Consider the following 27971-nt stretch of genomic DNA (forward strand, 5'->3'; position numbering starts at 1 on the left):
TTTTTTCATGGGACAAGAAATGTCGAACAACATTCATGCCCCACTTTCTAGCCCTTGACTCCTACTGTTTTGGTAATTTTGTCATAGAAACATGCCAAAAGTGGGTACATGGAAGTGTTCAGTTATGAAAAAAAGTAAAATAATGACGTACTAGTTTTAATCAATCAATATGTGATATAGAAAAGACCTCGACCTTTGAACCCCTTTATTACTAATCAGTATGTGAAATTTGAAGACTTTGTGATAAAAAGTTTTCAAAGGTTAAGAACGGAAACCATTTTGACAGTTTAGGCACTTGTGACTGACCTAGTTATCCCAAAATCAATAGGGTCATCTACTACTAGTCAACTGTTATGACCAATCAAGATTTGAAATATGCTAATTTAAGATAATAAGCAAAAACCATTCCGACATAAATACCTGTGACTATGACCTTTGACCCAATATCAATAGGTGTCATCTTCCACATTTGACCAAATAATATTTAAATATGAAGACAGAGTTTTCAAAAATTAATGAGCAGACACCCATTCTGATATTGAAGGCCCCTGTGATCTTGACAAACATAGTTACCCCCAAAATCAGTATGGGTCATCTACTAGTTATGACCAATCAATATGTGAATTATGACACTTTTGTGATAGTTTTAAAGATAATAAGCAGAAACCATTTCAACAAGAATTTAAGGCCCTCTGTGAACTTTGACCAAGTGACCCCAAATCAATAGGGGTCATCTACTACATATAACCAAGCAATATGTGAAACATGAAAACTTAGTGATAAATAGCTTTTAAGATAATGAGCAGAAATCATTCTAACATTCAAGGCCTCTGCAACATTGACCACAAAATCGAAAGGCGTCATCTACTGGTTATGACCCACGGCTTTTTTCCACAGGTTGGGGAAGCAGCCCAGTCCCTTATTTTGGGGAAAAATTACATGGTATATATGCAATAGGGGAAGGAAAAACTGATGTTAATTCAATTTCTGGGGAAACTGCATGTTACTGAAATTTTCTTTGGGGAAGCAGCCCTATACCGGCCCCCATTATAGAAGGTAAAAAGGCCCTATGACCAATCAATGTGTGCTATATGACTGTGAGAGACAGCTTTCAAGATAATGAATGGAAACCATTCTGAAGCCATAATGAATTTTGGCCTACTTTCACTTTGGATCCACTTAGTGAAAACAAACATGGCAGACAAAGCGGAATCACCTGAAGACTTAATATTTTTTAAGAAAATCAGCGGAAACCATGTGGTCTACAGATAGACCCGCTAAAACATTAACAAAACAATATACCCCTCTTCTTCCAAAGGGGGGAGGGGCGCATGATAAGAATTATGTTCAAGATAATACAAGTTTTAAGTTTATAAACTGGTATGTCAAATAAACTCAAATTCATAGTTTTTATAATTTAAAACACCTAGACCCCTATATAATCTAAACAAGGTAAACAAGATTGCATTTGAGAAAAATGCTATGTCTACCAGACAATGCCTTATGCAAAATATCTAATGGGTCTTTTCAAGAAGGTGTTTTAAGTTTTTACTATATGTACATATAGCGAAAATCAATGACCCCGGGCAGGGGTTTTTTTTAGGAAAAGGGGAAGACGCTGGACGCTGGTGGGGAGGGGAAAAATATACGAAAAAAGTCAATTTGGGGAAACTTTATGACGTTATTAATACTATATACTTAACTACATAGTAGAGAGTTACAACTATATCTTTTTCCCCTTAAAAACTTTATCATCATGCAAAATATTCTTTGCAGTATAACATATTTTCTTAATATGTATGGTGGTGAATGGTTTTTATACTTCTATTTTTGTATGAAAGTTAATACAGTATAGGTATAATAGTGTATCTGTGACACACTTTAGCTCCATATGAGTCATTTTCTTAATAAGAAGTACAAAATATATACTTTACTAAAAATAACCAAGAAAATGACAATATTTTGATTAGCAACTGATTTCCAGAAATAGTACCGTTCAGTACGGGATATAGCCAAGAAAAAAAAATGGCTGCCTCCATGTTGAGACAGTACTTGCAGTTTCCTGCAATGTTTTTGGTTATTTTGAACAACAATTGGTGGTTTATCCTGCATAAAATGAAGAAAAATAATATTTTAAACCATGTAATTATTAAATCTGATCCAGTTTAAAGGAAAAATAGAATTTTTGGGGGGAAAAAACTTGGCTATTTACCGAGGGGAAGACGCAGACTATCGGTGTCAATTTGTTAGTAAAAAAAACCCCTGCCGGGGCGGGCTGATTTTGACCCAAGGGCTATAATTTGAACAGTCTTGGTAAGGGTCTACCAGATGATGCCTTATGCAAAATATCTAAGCCTTTTGGGTTTTTACAAGAAGGTATTTAAAGTTTTTACTTTAAGTACATAGTGAAAATCAATGACCCCCGGGGCGGGGCCAATTTTGACCCCAGGGCTATAATTTGAACAATCTTGTTAGAGGTCTACCAGACAATGCCTTATGCAAAATATCTAAGCTCTAGGCCTTTTGGGTCTTTACAAGAAGATTTTTTAATTTTATTCTTATAATTCCTTTGGTTGCCATGGCAACCAGATTTCTGCATGGAATGAAATTCTTTGAACAACTTTGGAAGCCTTTCACCCAAGGAACAATCCTGCCAAGTATGGTTGAAATTAGACTAGTTGCTTTTCAAAAGAAGATTTTTTAAGTTAACTATATAATCTTTATAACACACACAAACACACAGGTGAATTGCTATATGCCACCGCATCGCAGATGCTGCGATGGCATAAAAAACTTGTTATAGCATATTTCAAGTCAACACAAACCTTAAAATTTACATAACTAAACATGCCAGCATGGAGATTTACAAGACCTGAACATTAATGTGGTGTAAACTGTTAGAAAGTTCAGCAAATTAAATTAAGTGTCTATAGAATATTACCTAGCCCTCATCTTCCTCCTTTTTCGCTTCAACCTGCGCATACGCTTTTTCCTCCACTGAAAATGAAAACAATACAGATGTTATCAGTCTTTCAAAGTCTGACAAAAGTTCAAATACTACAATATTCTTAAAATATCAAAGTTGCAACAAACGCATTTAGGTTGCAAACATGGTATGTTTCATGGCATTAAAGACTTAAACAATTAAACAAGATTCATTCATATTTCCAATGTAAATCATAATTTTCAAAATAATCGAGCATGTATAACCCTATCTAAAATGTCAAAATGATTGCAAATAATGCTTACCTTGGCTCTCATCTTGTTTCAGAGTATCTGCAAAAGAAGAAAAAAACGTTAGATAGTGTTCCTATATAAAGATGCTCAAAATATGTTCAAGATTTTCTAAGATATTTTTTGACTTTTCAAAACACGTCCTACCTGAGAAGATGAGGGATAAAAGAGAAAGTTATAAGATCTTCCGGTTCCGGTTTTGAGTTAATCTGAAATCTAAATTATTATATCTGAAATATTTTTGGAAAATTAAATTGTACTTTCAGCCAAAAAAAATTTAAAGTTAAGATTTAGCATTCAAATCTCCTAAAAGATGGTTAATTACAGATCTTACAAAACTCACTTTGGCGTTAAAGCTATATTTGGGTATGGTTTTCAGCTTCCAATCTATATCTTCTTACCATCGCAGAAAAAACTGGGGACCAGACAAAAAATATGGCGTCGAATTTCAATCAAATTGCTTCCGGTAACAATTTTCCTGCCGGCGGTGAGATTAAATCGGAAAATAAAACGGACGTATCGGATAAACAAACACTTCTTGCAGTTCTACAATTCTTGAAGAAGAATAATCTTAAAGTGAGTATTTAGTATTTCTTATATTTAAATTTATTTCATTTGCAACATTGTTTGTATTATGACTTTAAAAAAGCATTTGATATGGTTCCACATTCTAGACTAATACTTAAATTGCAATCTTATGGTATTGGTGGTGCACTTTTATCATGGATCAAAGCATTCCTTACAAACAGAACTCAGTGTGTTGTTGTTAATAATAGTAAATCTGACTATTGTAGTGTAACAAGTGGTGTTCCACAGGGAAGTGTTTTAGGACCAATATTGTTTCTTATATTCATTAATGACATTGAAAGTCAAATTAAAAGTACATTGCGTCTCTTTGCGGATGACACCAAATTATTTAACCTGGCAAATGTAAATGAAGACTTTAACCAAATACAAAAGGACAATGATAGTTTAATACAATGGAGTGAAAAGTGGTTAATGCAATTTAATGTAGACAAATGCTGTGTTATTCATTATGGACACAATAACACGGAACATCAATATTTTATGAAAAGTGACTTTACAACTAAACAATTGAGGTCTAGTGAGGAAGAAAGAGATTTAGGTATATTATATGATAAGGATTTGAAATTTCGACATCACATAAGTAATTGTATCAATAAAGGAAATAAAATAACTGGATTGGTCAGAAATACCTTCTTACATGTTAATATCAAGCAATTTCGGAAACTTTATAAAACTCTTATAAGACCACACCTTGAATATGGAAATATTATTTGGAGTCCAAGATTTAAAAAAGATATTGAAGCAATCGAAAGAGTTCAAAAAAGAGCAACAAAAATGGTTAAATGTATTAGAAATTTATCGTATGTAGAAAGATTGAAAATTCTGGAAATTCCTACTTTGGCTTACAGAAGATTTAGAGGTGATATCATACAAGCATGGAAATTATTAAATGGGAAGGAAGATATAGATTATAATGTATTTTTTGAAAAAGCACAACTTGATAATCATCACATCAGAGGAAATTCCATGAAGTTGAAAATAAAATCATGTAAAAAGGAATTAAGAAAACATTTTTTCTCATTAAGAGTAATACCAGAGTGGAATAAATTACCAGATTATGTAGTATGTTCACCAACGCTGAATTCGCTAAAAAACAGACTCGATAAGGTTATGAAAAACAAATTATATACTGTTATACCGGATAATAATCATTGGGTGTCAGACCTCGAGGGGGTTATAAGAGATTTCTGATCTCGCGACCCTACGCTGGATAAAGTAAAAAGTAAAGTAAAGTATGTTTTCGTGATTAACTGATCAATGCAAAATATATGTTTAGCTTCTTGTTCTTCCTGTCAGTTGCTGGCAATTTAACCGTATGCTAATTTAACTGCTGTTCAACAATTGGTGAAAATTTAGCCCTACGATCATAGCAAAATTATTGTAAGTGAATGTCCTGGAAAAGCGGTAGCAAGACACTACACCGTCCAGACACTTCACCCCTCAAATTTTGAAGACACTTCACCCCTCAAGACTTTCCCCCCCCCCCCAAAATCAGTAAGACACTTCACCCCTCATCCAATTTTTTTCTTTAAAGAAAATAAGCCAACAACATAATGCTTTTGATATCATATGCTTATTTTAATTATGAGCTGGGACACTTTAAACAGAAATATATGAAAAGATTAGCTAAGGCCATCCTTAAAAAATTGTTTGTTTGTAGTGCTCCGACCCTATGTTCAAGAGGTGGGTAGGTAGGTAGGGGATTTTTTTTTTTTTTTTTGGAAAATGTTACAAAAATTGGAGCATACTGAGTATAGCAATACACAGTATATAGCCCTCCATGATATACTGTGGGCATTGTATTTTGACAAATTAAAAATATGTAGGCAAATGTATTTCTGTTGATATTTTCTTTGTTTAAATATTTCAAATGAATAACAGACATACAATGTAACACTTTTGTTGGGCATCTGTTTTTCATCTTTAAACAAAATAATTGAACTTGTTCCTTATTTACTGACAATTAACAATGTCTGGAAAAAGGTGACAATACCTTTAATAAAACAAGTGGTATGAGAAAAAATATATATACAATATTGATTACTTGACAGATCTAGCCCTTGAGAAAATAGAACAGAATTAGTCTCAATACCAGTATTTCAGTGTTATTTGAAAATGCAATTTAACACTGCAAGTATAGGTGTTTTGTTTGTAAAAATCAATGATTACCCACCTTTTTTGCATGACCACCCTGGTCCAGACTTGTCAGATACTAAATGCACAAAGAAGGGAGGGGTGTAGCAAATCCATTTTTCTCATTACTATTGAATAAAGGGAATTATCCTGCAAATAATATTAATCTGGTTAGAATATAATTATTTGAAATTAAATGACTAACAGCAGATTTTTTTAGCTCTTTTTTTGATATTGTTTGTTTTTGTTTGTTTGTTTTTTTCTTTTTTGTTTGTTTGTTTTTTGTTAAATTTTAGGGGTACACTTGAAAATTTAGATTACCTTGCCACTTAACCAACAAACCATGTTAATTAACTCCATTCACTAGCCAGCATAATAATAGATCATTATGTATGTTACACCTGTCACACAGTCGTGTGTACTTACCATATATGGCAGTGTAGTATGCAGAAAAATCTACGTCACCTGCTGTATACATGTATAGTGTGTAATCAATAGGTCCTGGAGCCTGGAGTTTGTTTTGAAAGTTGGATTAAAGAGAGTAACAATTAATAAACCCATTTGGGTGTTTAAAAGGGAATATAGTACGGACAATTACAAAGGAGAAAAAAGGAACAAAAACAAAAGAAAAAATAAAACAGTGCATGATTGCATCAAGAGAGATTAAAAAAATATGGCTATTAAATTACAATTTAGGAAAAGGTAAAATTAATGAATAATTATCATTCTTATAAAGAAAACACAGGTATAACTTATTTAAAAGTATAGGGAAAAGACCCATTAATTTCCAGCGATTTTCCCGCGAAAATTTTATCAATTAACTTGTTTTTTCAACAAGTTTTAGTGTAACCTCATTTTCTGACAGTCATGAGTGGCAAAATGATTTAAATTAATTTATGTCAACAATAAAGTTTTTCTGGTATTATTTTGTGTAAAAATGTATGTATACAGTGGTGGCCTATGGTTACGGAGGGTAATCTATTTTAACATTCATTGATGTATGTATTTTATCTTTGAAGCAAGGTTGCAATCTTTTCTTTTTTTTCATTTTTATACCCAAAAAAAAATCAAATTGTATTCAAGTTAGATATGTCAACTCATGTAAAATCATGTAAAAAAAAATTCATTAATATGTCCAGACAAAAACTTTATATTTGTAAAAATATCTTGAAAAGGGCATCATTTCCATAAACTGTACCGTGTACGTATAGGCCCTATATATGCAGCATTTAGATTTAGTGGAATGAATAGGAAAATCGAGTACAGCTTCACACAGTGTGTAAGAGATTCATCCGATCGGCAATTATTTTAGCTAATATCTTCGAAAGGGGATCGACTTTTCTAAGATTTAATGTTAAATAATTAACAAAAGAACAATTCATTCACATGTTTGGCTTGGAAACTGAGAATTTTTATGCCCTTTGCGAAAATTTAAGGTTTCTGGCGAATGTGAAATCGCCATGTTCGGGGTTGAAGTTTGGCAAAATATCGATGGAAAGCGTGCGTTTATTTTGGTTTTGGAATAAAATTCCTTTTCTTCTACTTCTCAGTTCAAAATTTGTCTGAAAAGTTATTGGAGAAAGATCTTTTTAACAGAATGGGTATATAATGATCTCAAAAAAAAAAAAAAAAAAAAAAAATCCTCGAAGGTGTAAAAAATTTTTAGAGTCGGGGCCATTTTCATGGGTCGGTCGGAGCACTACAAACAAACAATTTTTTATGGATGGCCTAAGAAATATACTTGAAATAATTGAAAATCGTATGATTTGAAAATCGTGAGTTTTTAAACACTCTTCATTTTGGGTCATTTTTTTACAATTTGAATAATTATTCAGGAAAAACAAAGTGCAGGAATGATCTGAAATTTTGCACAAAGATTAGTGTCTAACCCTACATCAAATGGTACACTTATCTGGAAAAATATTTCAGTCCAATCATGCCAAAAAACCTCAGTGGAGTCCCTTTAATTCATGATCATCGTATTGACCACTGTTATACAAAGCACTTCCATCCATTAAGTGTTTATTGCATGTCACCTTGTTTATTCAACATGTTGATTGGTTGTTTATTCAACAGTTATCTCATAATTGATTAGATAATTGGATTAAAAAGGTATTATTGTATGAAAATGAAATAAGTGGATAAAGAAATAAATAATATAATATTGTATGTAAAATAAATAAATAAACAATATTTTATGAAAAAAAAATATATTGTTTGGTAAAAAATAATAAAATGTATATAAAATGAATATGAAAAAATATAAATTAACGAATGAATGAATGAATTATTTATACACTTATTGTAATAAATAAAAAAAAAAACAATTTGTATTTTCCTTACTTAAAAATGTTGCTAACAAATTAAGTAAACTTACCGGTATCACATGCTATGTGTTGCCAGTTCAATAAATAAATAAATAAATTCATGTTTAGCTTTCAATTCATTAAACAAGATACTGTCAATTAAAGACACAAAGAAGGAAGTGTGAAAGAGATTACATGTATAATTAATACTGTCTTAATATATATCAAAGGAAAATTCACACATAAATTCACACACTTCGATAGAAAAATTATTCTACAATTTGTTATATCACTTTCACTTAATAATATAAAATATAATATTAAATATATAAAAATAAAATAAAAAATAAAGAATTTACTTACTAATAACTTTGTGATATGAGCCTTATTTTAAGGCAAAAACAACAATTTAAATCCATTGTCTTTGGTCAATTACATGATAAAATAATAATAAAATATGTTAAAACAATAAACATAGGGCCTACTCAATCACTATTGAATACATTTAACATTTTCTACATAAATAGTTGTTACACAAAATAAAAAAAATGGGGGGTGAAGTGTCTCAATCAAATTTCTTAAAATAAGGGGTGAACTGTCTGAGGGGTCAAGTGTCTGCAAAAAAGGGCCTAGGGTGAAGTGTCTGGGGGGTGAAGTGTCTGGAAAAGCAATAAATTGAAACACTCAATAATTAATATGAAATTAGGTGCTACCTTTTGGCGAGGAAAGCTCTTATGAATTATGATTTTAACATAACATGTTTAGTCTTCATGTAAACCAGATCTTTCTTGCAGATATTTTGTACCGTATACAAAACAAATAAATTGGTGGTGTTCAACCTATCATCGGAGGGCTCCGAATATTATATTCCAAAAATCTCTGAATGTAAAGGGGGACCTCTGTGCATGAAAAAGAAAATCCCATCCGCCATTTTTGTTAATCTCTAATCACAGTTGTTGTTTTAACGTTATTTTTTAATGTGCTTATTTAGGAAAAAGGATATGTTAAAGTAAATTTTTATATTAATAATCCGGCGCCCAGTTAACTAAGGATTTTTTCACAGCTCATTAGGTATTTTTTTGAAATTTTCATTTACTTTTAATTTGATTTCATTTGAATTTATATGCGTCATACATGTTATCTAAGAGCGCTACAGCCCTCGCGGGGACTTTGACCCCGCTCGGACTTTCCTAGTATTATTAAATCGAAAAGTTGCGATTGTTTCATTATCAGAATACCCCGCCCTATTATCATTGAGTTACATTGAAAATGATGGTAATCAACTAAAACTGACACTGAAAATTTGATAGGTCTGGAAGGCGTCTGGACTTTACACCTCCTGGACTTTTCGGCCTTGAATAATAGTCTAGGTCTGGAAGGTGTCTGGACTTTTCGGCCTTTTATAATAGTCTTTACACCTCCTGGACGTTTCGGCCTTGGTCTTTTCACCTCCAAGAGTTTCGGCTACTTTATTTTATAGTATTGTATACTGTAGGGATTTTTTCACCTAGTTTGTATTATATTGAGTGATAATTGATACAATTAATCATACAAATTCTATATAATTATATTTTTTAAATTATTTGTTTTTATTTGATTTCCTTATAAATATACATGTGTAGTCTATAGTTTGGCAAGTCAGAGCCTTTGACTTCTTCATATCATTCCATTTGTTTGACAGTAAAGAATTGATGGCCAACTTTCAGTGATAATCTGGCTCACACAGGCACTTGCTTCTATTATATCTAACAACGCCTAAAACTATTGTGCATGCGTTTTTTTATGTATAATGTGAATGACATTGAGTCTACAACTGAAAACCAGTTTAAAATAATGTTCAAGCAAAAACATATTTTGTTTGTCCAAATTCAAAAACTCTCCAATGTATACAATACTACTCACTGAGTCACATTATTTAATAAAACTTAAATTGTCAAGTTTTATTTGACCTTTTCTGGCTATTCTATCGTTTTTTTTCTTCTTCTTCAGTTTGGCTGTTATTGCCGTCTTTCCCCCAGGAAAAGAAAAAGTCTTTTATATGCAGTTTTCCCCTTTTGCAAAAAATACTGAGTTATATTTCCCTAACAGCCCCTTTCTGTAACCTGTTAATAAAAGCCAATGGAATAAGGAAGTCAGATAAACAAACTAAATACCAAGCGCTCTCTTCAGATATTAATTTTTTATATTATGTGACAGTGTGTGTAGAAAACAATTCACCAAGCCAATATACTGTTTGTTTCTCAATTTTTATTTTTTTGATATTGAAACTATGAATTCAAATGTGAGCAGACATAATACACAAAGTCTGCAAGTTAATGGTTAAAAAAAGCCTCAGAAGTTATATTAGTATTTAACTTTTGTAAAATTTACAAAAAAACACTTTAAAGAATACTTTGTATCTGATATTTTAAAGATGTTGGCACCAATGGGCTTCTAAAACAAGATGGTGCCAAATCAAACTTAAATTTTTATTTTACATGTGTATATATATATTTGAAAATGATTTTATTTAATTTATGATGTACATTTTGAATATGCTTACCAAGTCAATAGTGTTGAAAAGAGAAAAAACAAAAAAACCCGGCCAAAACTGAAAATAAATTCTTGACACATGACAATAGTTAACTGTTATTATATAAATTTTATTTATTTAAGGGCACAGAAGAGTTGTTGAAGAAGGAGACTGGTTTAGATGATGCAGATGTTAAACCGGATACAACTGGTCAATCAGCATCGGAGGTTTCACATGCCTTGGCTGCATATAAGAGGTATTAATTTGCTAGTTATTCTGAAAAAAAGGTTCTTTAAAGCAGCCTGCATCTAGATTCATGCTAAATTTCATTAAAATTTTAAAAATGTAATGTATTGAAAAGAAGTAAAATATTGTGAACTGAACATAGAATTTCAAACAACACTAAAAATACAAGTAAAAAACCAAAAACAGACAAAAAATATTGAAATAGTCCTTACTGTGTTAGTCACACAGTAGAAATATGGTGATAAATATTGCAAAATCAGTATTTAATCAGTAATTAATTGCACATAACATGTAGATCATTACTTGAGTCTTGATTATTTTTTCCTTTTCTTAAAATCTAAAAACATTTTTCTAAAGTTTGATTTTCTTTTAATATTTTGGCTTGTCTAGAGACATGCAGCTTTAAGCAGATGTTAATATTACCAGTATTTATTTTAACATCAGTTTTAAAGGGATATTCAGGCAAATTTATGACAAAAATATCAAAATTATATTATGTACTCGAATCATGATAAAATGACATTTATAAAAGTCCCAGCATGAATTTCTGTAAAATATCTATATATTTTTGGTTTGAAGGGTAAATATATCTATAAATGTTAAACAAAATTTAGACGCCGACAGAATCACCGAGTAGTTTTAAAACTAGTAATGTGGCTTGAAACAAAACCCTAGAAGTTACAATTTCAGATATTGTGGATAGTGTATGATTGAAACAAGTCTAAATCATTCATTTTTTGACGGCGTTCTTTAACGATTCCAGATATCACTTGTGACAACTATTGTGAAAATCTTAACACTCTAACCTGACCCACGTGGGTCAGGTTAGGAAACCACCATTTTATTCATTATAAGGAGAATTTTTTTGTTCCTGTGACTGCTTAGTGTTTTCATTTTGAGGGCATTAACAGATAAATGAATGAAAAATTCAAAACAAAGAAATGAAAATTTTGCCTGTGTATCCCTGTAAGGACATCATTTTATTCATTTAATACATTTAATACAGTAATGGTAATTTACACAGAATTTGTGTCAAACACGAATAAAACCGGAGTAGTAATTGTTGTGATTTTTTTTGTTTTCCACAGTCTACAATGTAGCCACCTGGTATGTTAATTTTTATATTTCAGTGATGAATTTCGTATTGATATGCACCTGGTTGTTTGGCCATCTGTCTGTTAGCAGTTTTGTTATTAAAAGTCACCTATTTGGGGGTAAGGTTCATGTGTATACAGTCTACAGTATATAAGGCTATATTATATTTTTATATTACAGTGATGATGACCCCAGTTTATATGATGATCATTACACAAACTTCAAAGTTTTCATAGAGTCATGCCTCGATGTACATAAGGTAAGTAAACCATTAAAAATAATATTTTTCTAAAGTGACAATATGCTCATTAAATGTCATTTAATAACATGTAATACTGCAACATACTGAAGATGTATAAAGGAACGTTTTAACTAAAGTAATTTTTATGCTAATTCATCAGGCATTACTTTCATGTATAAGAAATATTTCTCATGATAACTTAAGTTAACAACCTAAATCATAATCCGTTATGTTCGGTTATTAAGTCTTTAAATTCAAGAGGCGTAGTGACCTTAAGGCCAGAAATTGTGAGTGCAAGGCTTTACAGTGGTTGTGACCATGTTTCTTAATTTATATCTGTAACATACAGTTCAGAGAAGCAGATTTGAATGTGATTCAAATAAGTATCAACCGTTGCTTATAAGCTTATTGATAAATCATTTAAATGAATGTTTGATTTATTTTGTCAGGTAGAGGCTAGCCACTATCTGTACCCTGTACTTTTGTACACATGTATTTAGAGCTGGTATACAATGGACATGAGGAGCAGGCATGGTAGGTCAAGGCTTTACCAAACATTTTAGCCTAAGCATGTGAAATTTTAAAAACCAATTTTGTGACAATTTCCTTTACTTGTTTACTAACTCTTAAAAGGGTTAGTTAACTCTCAATGCTGTGAGTTTGAATCTTGTCAGGGGACTTTGGGATTTTTCTAAGTGAAAGAAGCTATCCAGTAAGCATATAGGGATGTTGATAGTCCTACTCAGGTGCCAGAACAATGCCTAAATAATTCATGAACGGGCATCTGAGGTCTTCCTCCATCAGTATTTAAGCTGGAAACTCGTCACATAATAATTATATGATTTCTTAAGTGTGGTGTGCTTTAAAACCAAACAAACAAAAACAAACACACTAGTATATAGCAAAACCAGCAATGTTTGCAATCTTAACTAGACATTATTCTGCTTGCTGTCTAAATCAGGCATTTGGATATCAAAACTTACAGACATATTTACAATGGGTATTGCCCAATTATAAAGCAGGGCAAGTGCAGTACAAGAAATCTGCATCGTTAGAGGGTAACCAGGTTGAAATAACATGTAAATTATCTACAAGCATAATTTCAAATAATGCACATATTTTACATCTTTGCAGCTGTGAAATTTTTTGTGAAATTTTCATTGGATCAAGAGGAGTATTATGTCGAAGATTTGAACAAGTTATCCACAGTGACAAAAGCCGAGCATATGAAAGGGAGTCAACTCATGGAGAATTTTAAGTAAGTTATACTAGTATATTTTGAAAATAAAAATTTAACTTAAGTAGTAAGTTATACTAGAATATTTTTAAAGTAAAAGATTTAAGTAGTAAGTTATACTTGAATATTTTTAAAAATGAAAGATTTAAGAAGTAACTTGAACTAGAATTTTTACAAAAATGAAAAATTTAAGTACAGTAAAAACTCTAAAAACCGGACCCTGTCTGGACTTGACCAAAAGTCCGGTTTTCAGAGGATTCCGGTTTTCAGAGGTTTTACACATTTAATGATAATTATAATGTGTTTGAACAATGACTTTGTTCAAACATTTTGTATTCATTTTTCAACCCTTTTGCCTAAGTCATATTTTAATTTCTTTTTGCAATAAATGTCTTTTAGTAATTTTATTATGCAAATCCATGAATATAATTCTGAAAATCAGAAATTAAAACAACACATTGTCTTAACCCATTACTTCATATACACGCCTTTTAACGCCTTTTTCACCCCCCCCCCTTTTTGTTGTCTCAAATGATGAAAAAATGCCTTATTTAGGGCCCCAAACACTTGTTTTTGTTTGAGAAATGTTGTTAAAAAAAGTGACCTCTTTTTCGGCGCGGACCCCCAACCAAAAGATACATCAGGGGGTTGCCAGAAGGGGGATGTGCCCCCTTCTGTTTGGGGGGGTTTGAAGGGGGGCGGAGTCCCCCTCATCGCCAAGAAAATTTTGGACTTGTGAGAGGCTGTAAATGACCCCAGATTGATCATAAGGTAACGTGTAACCAACGCTGAAAAGCATTTGACTCTATCTCAATCCATTGAGAAATTGCAGCACTTTGAAATCAATTTTGATGGAAAATATCAACGCAAAATAGTGATTTTTGGCAATTTTGAGATGTCCCCTCGTTGCTATGGTAACAGAAAATTTAAGCCTGAGCATGTTGTTGCAAGGGCAATGGTCCAGTCAACATTTGTGCCAAGTTTGATTAGTGTTGAAGCAGTATTAATAGTATTATAGCAATTTGAACTTGTAACGGGAGACTTTTCAATGAAAACAGCCATTTTTCACAAAATGCTCATGAAGTAATGGGTTAAATATATCCTTTTAATTGGTTTTAGAAATATGTAATTAATGTAATTTAGTATTACTATATTTGCATTTAATTAATATCCAAACAAAGATAACTTCAAGGTCAAAATTTTAAGCAAAACAGGAATCATTTAACAATAGTTCCCCAATTCTTTTAGACATTTTATATTAAAAAAAAACACACACAACAAATTTAAAACATTTTGAAAAATCATACCTATACAGAGAAAGACACAATTATGATAAAAGAGCTTTAATTTAGTTGCCAATAATAAATTTACACACACTTACAAGTGTTTTCACACCTGCATAGATAAGAAAGACATGATCATTAATTGGTAATTGAACACGTCACCAGTTAAGATTATGTTTAAATCTACATTAAAATACACAGAACATTGACACATAAAATTGCTGTCCGGTTTTCAGAGGATTTTTTATGCATGTTTATCATTAGAAACCACAGAAAATCGTCCGGTTTTCGGAATTCAGAGGTTCCAGTATTCAGAGGATTTTTTTCAATGAACATATAAGGAGAAAATACGGGACTTTTAAATGGTCCGGTTTTCAGAGGATTCCGGTTTTCAGAGGGTCCGGTTTTCAGAGATTTTACTGTAGTAACTTAAATAAGAATATTTTCAAAATGAAAGATTTAAGCAGCAATTGAGCAGTCTGGTCAAATTGCACAAATACACAGACTTGCCTTTTTCCCCATACAAATGAATGATGAAAAACCTAATTTATTAAAGGTCCATTATTCTCCAGAAAATATTAAATATTTATTTCACAAAAGCTTTTTATTTTTGGTGTTCTTTATAATTTCCAAAAAAGTTACTCATTTGCCAATTACCTGAACCATCTTTCTTTCTGTTGTGGTTTTTTCTGTTGCATTTTGGCATTTAGTATGGTAAATAGTGATTTATTATTTTGTTTGTTTACAGTTTGCTACTTTTATGACAAAATAATTTCACATTTACTGCTACTTCCCTCATGGGGAGTGGGAGGGATTGGTAACAAGCATCTTATATGATCTAAATCCTTAATTTAGACGATAAAAAAAAATGTTTGTCCTTACTACAGAAATTTCTTTTATTCATTTCTGAGTAATAATGTGACTTTAAAAGACTTTCCAACTGTCCATTGTTAGTCAAGAATATTCCAAATTATGTGGTCCCTCATTGCCTCACCCATTCTCAAAATGTTTTTGAGAAAAAAAAGTACTGTGAAATTATATTAATTATTAAAATGAAGTAGCATGAATGAAATATGTTGAATAAATTGATCTAAAATTACTTTTGAAACAGATTATAAAAGCTACAAATAAATTTCTGGTTATATAACTTACAGGTCCAGTAAATTTGTGCTGAAAATGTCTCGTGACTCTTACACACATTTGAAGAGATATCTACAAGAAAAGCAACTCAACCTGTTACTCAACATTATTCAAGAGCACTTGTTTATTGATGGTAAGGGGTGCCATGTTTGTTTTGGGGGTGGGGAGGGGGGTGCGGGAGTGTGCTTGGGCCTAGTGGCTTCTAAAACCAGGAACATGGGTTCAAGCCCTATAAAGGGACACAGCCATGTTTACTCTGGTGGCAACAGTGCTAGTTTGTTTCAAGTTGGAGATTCAAATATTTATATTAGTTGCAATATCTTGTTTTATAATCGAGCGTAAATAAATGTGTTTAAAAATCAGTATTTTTTATTGCAATGTGAAATAGCATGAAATTCTGAATGTTTAAGCAGGCAGTTTCACTTCACCATGAAAATACTGATTTTTTCTTAGAAAACATATTATGTATTTATTACTCACTAGAATGAGTGGGCTTAAAATTTATCCTGTAAAAGAAAATGAAAAACATTTGTATAAAAAAAAAGTTACGGGGAAAAAAATATTACTTGGACTGTCTTTTATATTTCTTGTTCACCGCAACAAAACAGGGTACACAACTTAAATTTCATGTGGTATAAGGAAACCATAGGTGTATTGCTTTGAAAGTTGCTAATAGTGAAATTTAAGCTCATTTTTCAAACAGCAGAATTTTATTTCACATATCTCAGGGTGAGGAGTTGGGAGGGGCTACAAATTGTTTTTACTCAACAACAAACATAAGGTTTTCTGCCAAATACATGGTAATTATAGAAGACAAGTTGTATAAATAGTATGTAAGAGTTAACTGTACAATCAGAAATATTCACAAGGCCAAGTTTTACAAATTCAACATTTTGAACTTACCAGTGCTGTTAAATATTTTCAAATTTCCGCTTTTTGCCCTGTTGAATTAATATAATACTCAGCAAATATAAAAATCTTAAATTTATGAAAGTCAATCACTCAAAAAAAAGTTCTGATTTTCCAGTATAATTTGATGTCATGTTTTAATGTGATAATTGTGTTTTTGACATAATTCTGATTTTACTATGAGAATATTGATATAACTTTTGTGTTATTCTTACAGTGTTTGATGGTATACCAAGAACAAAGCAGCAGATAGATATGACAAGTGGGGGATTGCTGGGAGAAGCTGCAAGAGAAGGTACTTTCTTATTCATGCATATTTTTGATTTCGACCTTTTAAAAAATTGGTCCATTTAAGATAATGAGCATGGTAATGGTTAATTCTCATTGTCAGAGATAATAGCAATAATTCCTTTCTAATGCTAGGCCTATTCTGCTAGTATATTGATTCAATGATTTGTCTCCCTTTGTGAAGTCTGAGAGTGATGGGATGATTTGTCTCCCTTGATGGGATAATTAGTCTCCCTTGATGAAGTCTAAAAGTGATTGGTTGATTTGTCTCCCTTGGTGAAGACTGGGAGTGATGAGATGATTTGTCTCCCTTGAAAAAGACTGAGAGTGATATGATGATTTGTCTCCCATGATGAAGACTGCAAGTGATGGAATGATTTGTCTCCCATGATAAAAACTGAAAGTGATGGGATGATTTGTCTCCCTTTGTGAAGTCTGAGAGTGATGGGATGATTTGTCTCCCTTGATGGGATAATTAGTCTCCCTTGATGAAGTCTAAAAGTGATTGGTTGATTTGTCTCCCTTGATGAAGACTGAGAGTTATTGGATGATTGAAGACTGAGAGTGATTGGTTGATTTGTCTTTCTTGATGAAGACTGAGAGAATTGGATGATTTGTCTCCCTTGATAAAGACTGAGAGTGGTGGGATGATTTGTCTCCCTTGATGAAGACTGAGAGAATTGGATGATTTGTCTCCCTTGATGAAGACTGAGAGAATTGGATGATTTGTCTCCCTTGATAAAGACTGAGAGTGGTTGGATGATTTGTCTCCATTGATGAAGTCTGAAAGTGATAGGATGATTTGTCTCCCTTGATAAAAACTGAGAGAGATGGGATGATTTGTCTCCCTTGATAAAAACTGAAAGTGATGGGATGATTTGTCTCCCATGATGAAGACTGAAAGTGATGGGATGATTTGTCTCCCTTGATAAAAACTGAAAGTGATGGGATGATTTGTCTCCCTTGATGAAGACTTGGAGTAATTGGATAATATTGTCCCCCATGATAAAGACTGGGAGTGAATGGTTGATTTGTCTCCCTTGATAAAGATTGAGAGTAATTGCATGATTTGCCTCTCTTGATGAAGACTGAGAGTGATGGGATGATTTGTCTCCCTTGATGAAGACTTGGAGAAATTGGTTTATATTGTCTCCTATGATAAAGACTGAGAGTATTAATTGGATTATGTTGTCTTCCTTGATAAAGACTGATAGTGATTGGTTGATTTGTCTCCCTTGATGAAGACTGAGAGTATTAATTGGATTATGTTGTCTTCCTTGATAAAGACTGATAGTGATTGGATGATTTGTCTCCCTTGATAAAGACTGAAAGTGATGGTATGATTTGTCTCCCATTCCAAGACTGGTAGTGGTAAAGAAGTGATGGTTTTCCCCTTTGATCAGACTTAGATATGGCCTTAAAGCAGGATTTGTCTCCCTTTACAAGCAGTAACATTGATGGGGTATATATCTTCATTGAACAGACTGGGACTAAGGAGATATGTTTCCCTTTGATAGACTGGGACTGAGGAGAGATAATGTTTCAAGTGACAAAACTATCATTTGAATATCAGTTAAAAAGTGTACTGGACTATTAAGGTAACATATAAAGATTTTGTATCTTTCAAACTATGGTGAAATCTGGCAAGTTCATGTTGAAATGATAACTGCACAGATGATATACAACTAGGATTTTGTTGTATGATTCAGTGGCAGTAATCTGTGCTCTTTATAAAAATTCTTTACCTGCTGAATTCAAAAATTAACTTTGCCAGCTTATTTTATGCTCCCCTAAGGGAGAGCATATAGTTGCCACTTTGTCTGTCTATCTGTCTGTCCCATTTTCTTGTCTGGGACATAACTCTTAAACTAAAAGAGGTATCAACAAGAAACTTTGTTGAAGAGAAACTACTCACTGAGTAGTATTAAATTGCAAAAGAACTGTAGCTCTGCCTTGCCTAATTTTGGAATTATTGCCCTTTGTTCAGTTTTACACTTTAAACATTGTGTGGGAAATAACTCTGAAACTATAAGAGATATCAACAAGAAACTTTGTAGGTAGATAGATCTCATTGGGTAGATGTGCATAACTCTGATACTACAAGAGATATCAACAAAAAACTACTTTTCTGTGTCCAAAACCTATTTGGTGATCATCACTTGGTTTGACCAGCTCTTGTTTTAAACAGTCCAGCAACAATTTAAGGGATATCCTTGGAAAAATTTGGAAGTAAAGAGCATTTGTCCGACTACATGTTTACTGGGTGTGCAGTTTTAAATTCAGTGTTGTAAGGTTTGACTGTTTTTATTTCAGCCAATAAGACAAAGATATTTTATGGATTACTGAAGGAACCAGATATAAATATACCGGCTGATGACGAGGATGAAGGTGGAGGTGATGGTGAAGATAAACCAAAGGTAATCTCTAGCTTTATAATTAAAGGCACATTATTTCACTTAAGACAACTTTTTGCCTCAGATCCATCTAAAACCCTGATTGATTACTTGAAGGAAGTAAACTTGTATTTTATAATTTAACTAACTCACTTTTACCAACTCATTCTAGGCTTACTTATTATAGTGGTTGGTGCGATATGACCAGTGCTGTTAGTGGCTCTGTTAAACCCAAACAGACAAATAAAAAATTAAAGCACATTATGCCTCGGAAACTAATTTATTTTTCATTCTTGAAAAAGGGCGAATATGAGTTTTATAATATTCAAATAACAGTTTTAATGTTTGTTAGATGCTTTTCACATGAAGAAAGTAGCTCTGAATGTGAACTTGTTTGTCATAAATGTAGCAAGATGGAAATAAAGTAGTATTTTAACTTTCATACAAAATATTAAATCACTAAAATAGTATAATTATATAGCCCCCCAAAAAACACACCCAGAGCAATAGATGGTGGTTGCCAAGGTAAATTGAGGGGGCAAGGGGGAGTTTTTACCTTTTTGGAAAAAGAAACTTAAAATTTGTAAACAGAGACACCCCAAAAAATTAGAACAATATTAAGACATTTCTTTTGTGGTAAAATTTAATTTGGGCCCTTTATACAGGCAAAAAATAAAAATTTTAAGATTATTTTAGAAAAAAAAATTTTCATATCAGACTGGCATTTCTGTTAGTTTTACCCATGCCAGAAATTTCTGTCGCTTGCTATACAATGGCGTCATTTCAGCGCATTTTATGAATGAACCATATTAAAATGACGTCATTATGTCGCATTTTAGAATGGAATAATGTGCTTGGGATGACATCATTTGCCATTATTATTTGTAAGTTGTAAATTCATAAACTATTGTAAGAAAGAAGTTATGGATGAAATGACATTAATTTCCATAAACAAATATCTTATTGAGGTAAACCATTTTAAGTATGAAAGAATATGACAGAATATGCAAAAAAAAAAATCTGATATATTTATGTTTGCGGTTCAGTTCGAAATATCCGTCCCTTGGATATTCCGATCCAAACTGTAACATATGACAGATATTATTAGTATATGCTGTTGGTAAGTGTAATACACATGAAACAATATTACATGTCTATATTTAGCAGATAATTTATTGTTTTAGAACAAAAGTAATTGATCATCATTCAAATGTTTATACCAAGTCACTACAAGAACTCGATCCAGATTATTATTATTTTTTTTTTTTTAAATGTATAATAAGAATATACAAATGATATTTTTCAGTTGTTTTTATCAATATTTGAAAAACTCATGAAAAATGTCTTGTAGGTCAATCCACTTTAAGTTTTAAAAAGAACTAAGGTAAATCAAATGATAAAAGATATTTGATAAAATACAATGGCAATTTTGTGACAGAAGTTGACGGTTTGGAATAAATTTCTTAAAGTGGGCTAAGGGAATATCAGAATAGAGTTAGTGTTTATCAATTGTGAATTGAATAAGCTATGCAATGCAGTATAGTTTGTGGAAATTTTTTATTTAATTAGAGGAAAATCTCGTATGAATTTGTGGGTGATCGAAAATTCTCTATTTGCCGAGTAATGCCCCTTGTCTATTTTTATATACATAATTATTATAGGGTTATGACTTAAATTCTCATTTTAAGGTCACCATCAAGCAGTATATACCTGTAACCATCCAAACACTGTATGCCCCCTGTGCATACATACACCTCTTTCTGCGTTAGTAAAGCAGTAGAGTTATAGCGGTTGATACTTCAAAATCATTAATCGCCCATAATATGTAAATAATTAATTAAATATTGAATCTTTTTACTTTTCTTAAGATCTTAATAAATAAATTTTTCTAAAGATTGAATTTCTTGAAATATTTTGGCTCATCTGGAGGCATACAGCTTTAATGATTATGATATTGAAAGGCAATTTAATTTGCAAAATAACAAAATCTGTATCACACAATGCAGTTGCGAACCATGAAGTGGAAAAATCATATTTCAACATCTATAATAATACATGTTGAAATATGATTTTTTTTCAAAACGGCATATATTAAGATTTTTTGATATATATGATCAGTAGCATGTGCTGGGACAAATACTTTTTATTGTTTTTTTTAAAAAAAGTTTTGGTTGTCATTTTCTCACGCTCGGCTCCCCTGTTTTCATATTGCAATGCGGAAGGAAAATATTTTGTGGTGTTCAACCTGAATAATAAGTAAATTAGTTAAGAGTGACCTCCCTTGTTGAATTGTACATGTCAACAACGATGGAAATAAATTGAACAACCTATGTTAATTTATATGAATCAATTGAATATATTTCATTCAAGTGGAAGATTTAAAATGCTTTTTAAAGATGAAGGTGGTCTCTTTGCTGGGAATAATTAATTTGACAAAAAAACCATGATTTTCAATCAAAAATGAATTATTCAATTTAAAAAACAAAATTCAGAAAAGATTTCGAAATGTATTTTCCTGCGTTTCTGTATTTTTCAAGGGAAACCATATGGTCTACAAACGATTTTTCTACCACGTACTTTTTAAACCCATGGTTGTCAATGTTAACATGGCTCTTTAAACTTTTTCTAATTCCTGGTATCAAAAGGCATGTGGCCCACTGTAGACCTTTCGGAACGAAAAAAATTGGGGTAGGGGGACAGATGTTGGATTATGTTTACTTGCATTCTTGGATCGTTCACAAGTCCCAAGTTCATAGCACAACTAGCTTTTATATTACTATTGTTTAACTTGATCACTGCCACGCAAGATATTGCTGTTGACGGGCTAGCGATTCAGATTCTCGCCACATCAGAATTAGCATCGGAAATAGCCAGGTCGGGGGACATGGAGCGTTTCAGCGGGGGCCTCTGGGATGGTTATGATTTTTGTTGGGGTATTGTTCCTTGGGCTTGCATGGTGTATTGGTCCTACTTTTGTGTTAAAAGTTTACCAGATCGATGCATGTCAAAAGAAAAAGGACCCAACAGACGGACAAAAAAAAGAAAAATCGATTCGTGAGTAAAAGGGAAAACAGAAAATAAAAAGGAGACGGGTTGAAACAATAAAAAAGGTCTTTTTGCCCAAAACAGATGGGCTTTATTTTATGTGTTAATATATAAACTTGGTAAGTGTAGCATAATTATACCATTAAATTTATACCTTTCTTATAACCTACCTTCAAGGTTAATTCTTTAGGATTTAAGGTCCAAACTGGTGTTAAATAGCTGATAAACAACGCTGAAACTGATTATTATGAAAAAATTATTATTTCTTAACGGTAATTTTCACAGCAGCCTGATATAATCAGATGAAAAAAAAAAAACAACCTTAAATAATTGGAGATATTGTCATGTATTGTCAATAATGCACTTCTTTGTCAGTAAAATATGCTTGATTATAAGAAGCCATCATGTATTTTATTTATCACCATAGTGCAGTAATGGGGCAACTACTATTATAATACGTAAGGAATTTACCCGTTACAGCACTAAGGTGTTAAGTTTAATAAAAGTCAATCTGTCCATGAAATCCCTAAACAGTTTAGTAAACTCTTACTGGACAAAGATGAAAATATTTTGATGCATGTTCACCTTGGAAGTCTTGTTTATTTCTGTTAATTTTTTTTCTTTTAGATTATTATTTCAAAAGTTTTGTTTTTTTAGTCTTGTGTCAATTTGGTTAAATATAAAATAGATAGGTGTTAAGGATGAATTGTGGTAAAATTTTATAATTTGATTTCAGGTGAACAAGGGGCACTGACAATGATGCCACTGTTTTTAGTGGACCTGGGCATGGCATCATATTCTGTAGGGTTTTGGACAGGGTTGGTTGGACAAGGTGTATCAATATTTGGATCATTCATTGGTGGATGGCTCATTTCTGTATTCTGGTAAGCTTTCTTTAATCTTAAATTTGGCACGGCAAGACATGGATAGGGATGAGGTAGGGGTTGGCACATAAATTGTTCATCTAATGTAATGCAGACATTTTATTAATATTCAATTTCTTCTGACCTATTAATATATCATTACTCTACCTTTTATTTGCATAACAATAGATTATCATTTCACCACAAACATTGACATATGCTCTTTGCTAACAAAAAGGTTGTAGTGAAATTCTTATTGATAATTAAAATTAGACAAGTTAGGGATCTATGCATTCAAATGAAGAAGGCTAAGTTTTTTTATATGCAAACTGGAAATCAACTACATAAAGATATTAGGGCCTCCCTGGCTGAATGGTTAAGTTTGCCAACTTCACATCATTTTCCGTTCACTGCTGTGGGTTCGAATCCTACATGGAAAGTTGCCATATGACTTAGGTTTGATGTGACTTAAAATCAAATAACAAAAAAAAAAAGAAAAACAAACAAACTTAAGTAATAACCATTTTATTACCTTATTATTTATGTACAGGCATATGTATAGTTTTGTTCAATTTTCTTGCTTTGTAAGCAATGTAAAGACATAAAGGAACATTCCTTTATTTTAATGCCCCCTAGTAAATAGTAACTGAAACGTCCATCCGTAACTAAGTGAATAGGTAAACCCTTTTATTTTGAAAATTTGCAACTGACTAGAATCATGGCTGGATGCATTTGTGTGTGCTGAACATGTTCTTGTTGGCTATGCTCTTTAAATGCTTTAATGTGGAAGAAAGGAAATGAAATAAAAATGCACCATAAAGGCATAACATTGTTTATTAATGTGTTGTACAAGTTTTGTTGGAATCATATTTTACTAATTGTAAAGCTTTGTTTTAATTAAATCTGGTTTTAATTAAGTCACTACACTTTTTGACCACAAGGGAACATTTCAGCTTTACTGTTGGAGCAAGACTTCAGGTACTAAAGCTTCTTTCACAAAACAGCTGCTGAATAGAACCACATACCTTCTATAACTCTTACCATGCTTAAATATCATAAATTGACAGCTTGGTGTCTCAGGCTGGACATAAGCATTTTTCATTTTTTTTTTGATAATTTATAATATATATTGAAAAGAATAGCTTATACTAAAAGTGCTCCACTTGAACAGACGACACATTTTTGTCTGCACTGAGCATATTGGTAGAGTACATCAGTGGGTTTAGACTGAAGTTAGATCGTCCATGGCCGAGTGGTTAAGGTTTTTTGGATATCAAAGAGCTTGACCCTCGTTGCTGTAGGTTCTTAATTCCGACCTTGGACCCTTAGATTCTTTTATGTGAGGAGTATCCAGGCTAGGTTAGGTAACGTCTGTGGTTCTACCCAGGTGCTTCTACCAAGGAACTTGTTCACAAAATAATGAACAGGGGGGGGGGGGGGGGGGGGGGGGGGGGGGGGGGGGGGGGGGCAAAAATTAGGTCTTATTCCTTCTAGTTAAGGTGGCCATTACAGTGTTGTTGCGACGTGGAACGCAACCAAAATTAAAAAATAAATGGTACATTACAGACTTAATATTTATAATTTTCAGGTATAAACCGCATAAGGTGCTAACATGCTGCTCTATAATTAGACCAATTCTTCTGTCATGTTTTGTGGTACTTATTGCTCTGTGGACAGATGAGAACAAAAACAGCGACCATTTTTATTATGGTAAGATTACATAGCAGTGATTTATCTGTCAGGAAATAGAACTAAATGTATAGGTCAGACTGTCAGAGTCACCGAAATAATAGAATCAACAATATCTTTGGCATTAAAGGGACTCCTCTGAGGTTTTTTGACATGACTCGCTGTAACAAAAGTGTTTAGGATTTTTGTACCATTTGATGTACGTCTATACCAATAACTTGTGTGCACAATTTCAGGTCATTCACTCACTCTGTTTTTCCAGAATTTTTATTCTATTATTGTGAAAAATGAACCAAAATTGAAAAGCGTAGCGCTCAAATAAGGCTTAAAATAGCACAAAAATACAATTTATTTCTGAGTACATTGCTTAATCATCTTTTGCATATATATCTGATTTAAGTGACCAATCTGATCTACATGTACATATGAAATTAAATGTTTTTTTAGACTTTTGGACCTCAGTGGAGTTCCTTTAATGTCTTAATCATTTTAGTTATAGTGTGTTTTATTTGAGAATTGACTACCTTAAAATTTAAACTAACTGACTTACTTGAAAGATTTTAAAGTATGAACTATTATCTTCTGAAGTTCTGAACACCTAAGGCACCCTGCTAGTGCATTTAATACAAGGACTAACGTTTTTAGTCTTATTTCATTATAATGCTTGATTTGTCTCTAATTGTAAATGACTGTGCAGGCATTTCAGGTAATGTTTAATTATAACAAACATTTTATCTATTCATAAATGCCCTGAGGTATAACGTTTTATTACAATAATTGAATGTCTGTTGAAAAAAGTGTTTTTATTGTTTTAAATACATTCAAAGTGAGAGAATGTTTGCAAATTTATTTATTTTTACATGTCCGTTTGGTCTTGGTAAAAAAAACCCTTTAACCCCTTAACCTGCTGTATTCCTTAAATGGACTTGTCCCGCTTCTGTTTTAGAACAGTCCATTATCAGTTTTTGGTATATCAAGATAAAAATTTAAACTGCGTAAGATAACAGTATGGGGTGTCCATGGCAGAGTGGTAATGGCCGTTGACTTCAAACGACTTGCCTCTCCCTGCTGTAGGTTCGAGTCTCGCAAGTGTCGTGGGATTCTTCATTCTTCAGGTCAGAAAGCTTTCAAGCTAGATTATGAAACATTGGTGGTTTTACTCTTTTTGTGCCTGATATAATGTACAAAGGGTCACCTGAGGTCTTCCCGGAAAGTCTCCATATGACCTATACTGTGTTGATGTGACATAACACCCAACAGAAAAAAGAAAGACAACATTATAGAGCCTGGTCAGACTGCATAGATATGAAGGCTGGCCTGGCTCTGTACTTGTGGGCGGTGGCAAAGGCTAATCACTTTTGGTTCAAGCAAGTTAAATGATGGAATGATTTGATTTTTATATTTTTATGACATGGATTAACAGATGAGACAAATTGTTTTAATTAATCCAATGTTTTTCTGTTGACAAATGTAACCTTGGCCTTCATTCATTAAGCTACAGCCTTCATAATTATGTACACACAAGATACCTTTTGCTGCCAAGAGATTCATTTTGACCTATTTTGTTTGTTTGTTTTGAGTTTTACGTCACACTGACTTAGTATAGGTCATTTGGCAACGTTCCAGCTTTACTGGTGGAGGAAGACCTCAGGTGCCCTATTTCAGGCACCTGAGTAGAACCACCAACTTTCCGTAAGCTAGCTGTATAGCTGCCTCACATGAAAGAATCTAACGTTCTTGTTGGGATTCGAACCCATGAGCGGTGAGGGGCAAGTGGTTTGAAGTCAACGACCTTAACCACTTGGCCATAGATGCCCTGACCTATTTTGAATTTGACCTTGACCTGATGGACAGGTTTTTGAGATTTGTAAAAATTCGTCACACCTTTGTTTGGCATGGTGACTTTAGCATTTCACTTTCTCTTCTTTGTTCCATCAGAAAAGATCTTCAATGTGAGCATCTCTGTCACACTTTGGTTAAGTTTAAGCAAGTTGGTATCTCTAAAACTGCGAAAGGGAATGGTGAAGTTTAAGCAAGTTGGCATCTCCAAAACTGCGAAAGGGAATGGTGAAGTTTAAGCAAGTTGGTATCTCCAAAACTGCGAAAGGGAATGGTGAAGTTTAAGCAAGTTGGTATCTCCAAAACTGCTAAAGGGAATAGGTTGAAACTTAACATACTAGTCTTGTTCTCTGTGATTATCTCACATTAAAGGCACAGGTCCCATAACTCTGAGTTACCTTTTAAAAGAGTTAATTCCTTTTCTGAACTGTCAAGCACTGAGAACAGTCGAACACTGTTTTACAGAGAGCTCTTCATATTTTAGTAAGTTAGTGTATAATTAATATGCATTATCTCATACCTTTTAATTATTATATATATATTTTTTTTATTTTTTTTTTCAGTTTGTGTCATACTGTGTTATCTTCTGCTGTTGCTTGGCAGTGGTGTTGTCACGACAACGACCTTCACCCTCATGATGTACTGTTCACAGAGGTCACCAAGTGCAATTCAGGCCAGCCATTACACTACCATGGCAACTGTTGAAGTATTGGGGAAACTGGCTTTCTCAATTGTGATTGGTCAATTTACAGATATAGTTGGATACCTTTGCTCATTTTCACTGTTTGTTGTTTTATCAATAATTGTTATACCAGTACTGCTCAAATGTCCTGTTTTACTTGTAGAAATGGATAGAAATAAAAGATGACAAATGTTCCTTTTGTCCTGTTTTGTTTTTTCTTCCATGTTTATTCATTAGCTATTAATTTC

The 27971-nt window shown here is 32.6% G+C and overlaps 2 protein-coding genes and 1 long non-coding RNA gene across 3 annotated transcripts in view; 2 read left to right on the forward strand and 1 right to left on the reverse strand.

The window, feature by feature from the left end:
• Nucleotides 1-2862: 2862 nt before the first annotated feature.
• LOC132721255 (uncharacterized) lies at nt 2863-3481 on the reverse strand. Its single transcript, XR_009624436.1, has 3 exons — nt 3382-3481; nt 3250-3276; nt 2863-2997 (listed from the first exon to the last, which is right to left on the reverse strand). It is a non-coding gene; the product is annotated as an uncharacterized LOC132721255 (long non-coding RNA).
• A 160-nt stretch (nt 3482-3641) lies between these two features.
• The window catches only part of LOC132721254 (transcription initiation factor TFIID subunit 5-like), a gene marked incomplete at its 3' end in the record, with an annotated part of 28023 nt that continues 3693 nt past the window's right edge, over nt 3642-27971 (forward strand). Inside the window, 9 exon segments of the mRNA XM_060705536.1 lie at nt 3642-3810; nt 10917-11029; nt 12295-12373; nt 12805-12834; nt 12837-12883; nt 13488-13613; nt 16030-16148; nt 17142-17219; nt 19526-19629. Of these exon segments, the coding sequence (XP_060561519.1) occupies nt 3670-3810; nt 10917-11029; nt 12295-12373; nt 12805-12834; nt 12837-12883; nt 13488-13613; nt 16030-16148; nt 17142-17219; nt 19526-19629 (837 nt within the window).
• On the forward strand, nt 22734-27917 carry LOC132721256 (major facilitator superfamily domain-containing protein 3-like). Its single transcript, XM_060705538.1, has 4 exons — nt 22734-22769; nt 23387-23534; nt 25102-25223; nt 27605-27917. The coding sequence occupies exons 2-4, from the start codon at nt 23407-23409 to the stop codon at nt 27907-27909; spliced, it is 555 nt and encodes a 184-aa protein (XP_060561521.1). The 5' UTR covers nt 22734-22769; nt 23387-23406; the 3' UTR covers nt 27910-27917.

This window comes from Ruditapes philippinarum, unplaced genomic scaffold (genome assembly GCF_026571515.1).
Source record: "Ruditapes philippinarum isolate M1 unplaced genomic scaffold, ASM2657151v2 ctg18016_1_1_1_1, whole genome shotgun sequence".
NCBI classification, from domain to species: domain Eukaryota; kingdom Metazoa; phylum Mollusca; class Bivalvia; order Venerida; family Veneridae; genus Ruditapes; species Ruditapes philippinarum.

Bases quoted from the DNA above. Each gene is read 5' to 3' on its own strand.
- LOC132721256 (XM_060705538.1), top strand. From the start codon at position 23,407: ATGATGCCACTGTTTTTAGTGGACCTGGGCATGGCATCATATTCTGTA. The intron at 23,535-25,101 runs GTAAGCTTTCTT...TATAATTTTCAG, and splicing joins TGGCTCATTTCTGTATTCTG to GTATAAACCGCATAAGGTGC. The intron at 25,224-27,604 runs GTAAGATTACAT...TTTTTTTTTCAG, and splicing joins CAGCGACCATTTTTATTATG to TTTGTGTCATACTGTGTTAT.